This window comes from Megalops cyprinoides, chromosome 19, assembly GCF_013368585.1.
Source record: "Megalops cyprinoides isolate fMegCyp1 chromosome 19, fMegCyp1.pri, whole genome shotgun sequence".
NCBI lineage: Eukaryota > Metazoa > Chordata > Actinopteri > Elopiformes > Megalopidae > Megalops > Megalops cyprinoides.
In genome coordinates, this window is record NC_050601.1 from 25689300 (window position 1) to 25693453 (window position 4154).

Genomic DNA, 4154 nt, shown 5'->3' on the forward strand with positions numbered 1-4154 from the left:
GCATTATTTTTCCATACAATTATTCACAGGACAAAACAACAAAAATATAGGTTAGGCTACTTCAAATCCAAATAAAATTAGATCCATTCCACAAAATTGTAGGCAATCAAACTTCATGTGTCAAAAGCGTTAAGCACTTGTAAACAGTATAGGTAAAAAAAGGTTGAAGACGAGCGGGGGCACAGCACACTCAGGTCAGGGGAGTTGACTGACAGGACGCGTGGTGCCAGTGTTGGAAGAGGGCCGCACTTCTCTAGGTTGGCTGTCGAGTTCTACAAAAGAAGACATATCACATTTCACCGTTGTTCATGAACTTCCTCACTGATACAGAAATTTAACAGTTCATTTCATGAGTGAAATCGATCGATGATGCTGAACTTACGTATTAAGTACCGTAGGAACTAAAATATAGCATAACGGCGTCGCTACAAGCTGAAAACAAATTATGATTTACACATTTCCAATTTCTTTATTATTTCTATCACCTACACTTTGGCGATATAGAAACGTATGCAGCTCTTAGTCCACACATTTAATTTTATAAATTTTAAACTTTAGAAATTCTGTTCTAAACAATAAACTTTATACCTACTGTATTTAGCTTCACTGTGGGCAACTTAGGATAACTTCTATAGGTGTTTATAGTTCAGCTAAAATTACGCTATGTTAATATGTAGCCTATTTGTCTACATATTGTGAAGTCTGCTTTTGTGAGGGATTGGCGAGTGCACCCTTAGAATAAAGGCCTGCAATGTTCTGCCACGCACAGTAAATTGGTTAATGATTAACACAGCCAAATATCTTTTTCGACTTCAGTTACAATTACACGTCGTTGCTTCAGAGAAATTTCTCTGAAAATTTCAATTCATGGCTTGCAACGTCGCAGCAAGATATCTAGCCATGGAGCTTTCAAGTGGCTGAAGTGTTATTTTTTAAATATTGTAACAGGTATTTTTTTAAATATTGTTACAGCTCAATGAAAATCTATTAAAATTTAATGGCTAGATTAAAAAAACAACAACAACAAGACATGACACATTACAAATGCATTACAATGATGATCCTTTAGAAACGACAACCTTTGCTGGTCATATAGCTGAGGTTTCCGTAGATGTGGTCGCGATAGGTGCCACCTCGCCGCCAACAGCGGCGGATACGGTGTGCACGCTGTCGCACGGAGCCATAGGAAGTGTCACTGGCGTTGGCTGTGGGGCATCCCTGCCTTGCGTGGGTTGTCTGGGCATGGTCGCGGGCCCCTCGCGGCGACCGCTGACCCCACCGTTTCTTCTGAAGGAGTTTCGTATTCCGTTGGAAAGCCGGCTGGAGAGTCTTCTCACTGCACCCATGATACCCCTGTCCTTTTTCAGCAGTCCCACGTCATCCTCCAGTTCCTCTGGAGGTACCTCGATGTTTCCCGTATACCAGAACACCCACCAGATGAGGCTCAGGAAGATGATGATAGCGCCGGCGTAGATGAGAAAGTCGTAGAAAAACAGGTCTCCGAAAACCCCCACCAGCAGCACCACCAGGCCGAATACATCAAAGGCCACTGCGAGCCAGAAGGCACAGGAACAACGACCGAGCCCCCGCAGTCTCGTTTCCATGTCGACCACAGGTGAGTCTTTTTAAATGAAGTTTTATGTTTCAGTGTCTGTCGGGCGATCACATTCGGGATCAATTTACGAAAACCATAATACTTCGAAAACACAGCAAAGTCTCGTTTTGTCCTCGCAGGTACGCTCAGCTGGGCGTAGAGTCTAACCGCTGTTCAGACTCACCTGTGTTCAGGGAGAACACAGGAGAGAGCCGACGCAGGTGGGTGGGGGTGATGTGTCGTCACCATAGTCCAACCCAGCAGAACACAAAGGTGGAGGAACATAGTACGTACGAAAACTGAACAGAAAACTGTCGTTTACTGCTCGTGAACCTTTGCACGCAACATTAAGATACCAAGGCCACAGAAACCGAATACCCCAAAATATTTAGAAGGAAAAGTTTAATACACTTTGAAAATAAAGCACCTTATAAATAGACCTGCATATGCATCTGTTCATATAATTTGATTAACCGTTTATATTACATTCATATATAAATTTACGAAATAGCAAGTATGTAATATTCTCAAAGGCTTTTATGGGACATACGTAAAATTCAATTCGGTACAAAAACACATTTTATACGTATAAAAGTATGTACACGCACATATACGCACCAGAAAAAAGCTGATAATTGACTAGCAACACTCGCTTAACAATTACCAACAAACCAATTACAGTTACCTATATATATATACACAGTGCCTTGAAAAAGTATTCAGCCTCCAACCCTTTCACACAATAGATTTCTTGGGATTGAGTAATTATTTTTTTATTTATTTGTGAATCACTCAACTCTGCAACAGTGCAATCAAAAAAAATAATAAGTCATTAGAGAATTTTAAAAAAAAGAAAAGAACTGAAATGTCAACAATTAATAAGTATTCATCCCCTTTCTTTAGTGCTTGGCTAAAACACCTCTCGCAGCTATTACAGCCATCAGTCTTTTTGGGTAAGTCTGTATTAATTTTTTCACAACGAGATGGAGCAGTGTTAGCCATGCCTCCTTGCAAAATTGCTCAAGCTGTACCAGGTTAGTTGGGGAGCAATGATTTTGAGGTATTTCCACAGATGTTCTATGGGGTTAAGGTCAGTACTCTGACTGGGTCACTCACTGACATCAATTTTCTTCATTTTACGCCAATTCAGTGCTGCTCTGGTAGTGTGCTTTGGGTCATTGTCCTGCTGAAACAAACTTCCTCCCTAGGTTGCACTTTCTGACAGAGGGGAGTAGGTTTCATCCAGAATCTCCATGTATTGTGCAACATTCATCTTCCCATCAATCTTGACCAGATTGCCAGTCCCTGCTGCTGAAAAGCACCCGCATAACATGGTGCTACCACCAGCATATTTAATTGAGGGATGGTGTTTCCTGGCAGATGTGCAGTGTTATCTTTATGCCACGCATACCGCTTAGTGTTTGAGCCAAAAAGCTCCACTTCAGTCTCATCAGACCACAAGACCTTTTGCCATATCTTTGTAGTATCTTTTGCATTTTGCAAAGTCTTTATGGGTAAGCATGTACTTTTCCCAGCAAGGACTTCTTCCTTGCCACTCTTCCATAAAACACCCTTTTGTGCAATAGCTTGGAGATTGCTGACCTATGCATATCATTTTTAGTTGCAGCCACTAACTTCTGCAGCTCAGCTAGACTGACAGGTGGCCTCACAGTAGCCTTTCTGTGAAGTACCATTCTTGTTCAGCAACTAAGTTTAGGGAGAAAGCCTGCCCTAGACATTGTGGCTGTAGTTGGACTGCACTTATGATGGACTGCACTTAGCTCCAAGGTATGTTCAGTGCCTTTGAAATATTTTTGTATCCTTCCCCAGATTTGTGCTTCTCCATAGTTATATCCCACGCTTGTTTTGAATGCTCCAACCACTACTTTATAGAGAGGGAAGGTGTTTATGCTCATGAAGTAATTCAAAACAGGTGATCCACTAATTTCCTACACAGGTGGAGACCACCAACAAATTGGATGAGTTTATAAGGTAATATCTTGCACCTGAGCAAGGTTAGCCTTATAATTACAAAGGGTATGAATACCTTTTAAATCTTAAAGTTTTTGTTTATTTTTTTTTCTAAATTTTTGAAAGGTTTTGGACTTTTTTATTAATTGATTGATTGATTGATTGATTGATTTGATTGATACTGTGTAGACCAGCTGGAAAAAAAATCTTACTTTAACATATTTTAAATTTGGAATCTGAGACAATAAATTTTGAAAACAGTATTGGAGGCTGAATACTACTACTATATATTTGCACTCCAATTCTCACTGTTTATCCCTCACACTGTGACAGGTGGTCATATATTGGGCATCTAGTGGGGTTGTCGGTCTATGTGACATTTTCTCTGTGTGACTGTTGTCTTGCCTGAGAGTATTCATTACATTGTAGTATATTTCTATATTTTAAATATATGCAAACATTTCCTAGACTACTACATATATATATATATATATATATATATATATATATATATATATATATAACAGAGGTATTTATATATACAGAGGTATTTATATACAGAGGTATTTATTTATGTTTCATATTTTAT

The 4154-nt window shown here is 39.5% G+C and overlaps 1 protein-coding gene across 1 annotated transcript; it reads right to left on the reverse strand.

Annotated features, from left to right (window-relative positions):
• si:dkeyp-72e1.6 (transmembrane protein 238-like) lies at positions 1 to 1780 on the reverse strand. Its single transcript, XM_036553413.1, has 2 exons — positions 1080 to 1780; positions 1 to 272 (listed from the first exon to the last, which is right to left on the reverse strand). Exon 1 carries the CDS (start codon positions 1602 to 1604, stop codon positions 1089 to 1091), a length of 516 nt encoding a protein of 171 aa, XP_036409306.1. The 5' UTR covers positions 1605 to 1780; the 3' UTR covers positions 1 to 272; positions 1080 to 1088.
• Positions 1781 to 4154: the final 2374 nt, after the last annotated feature.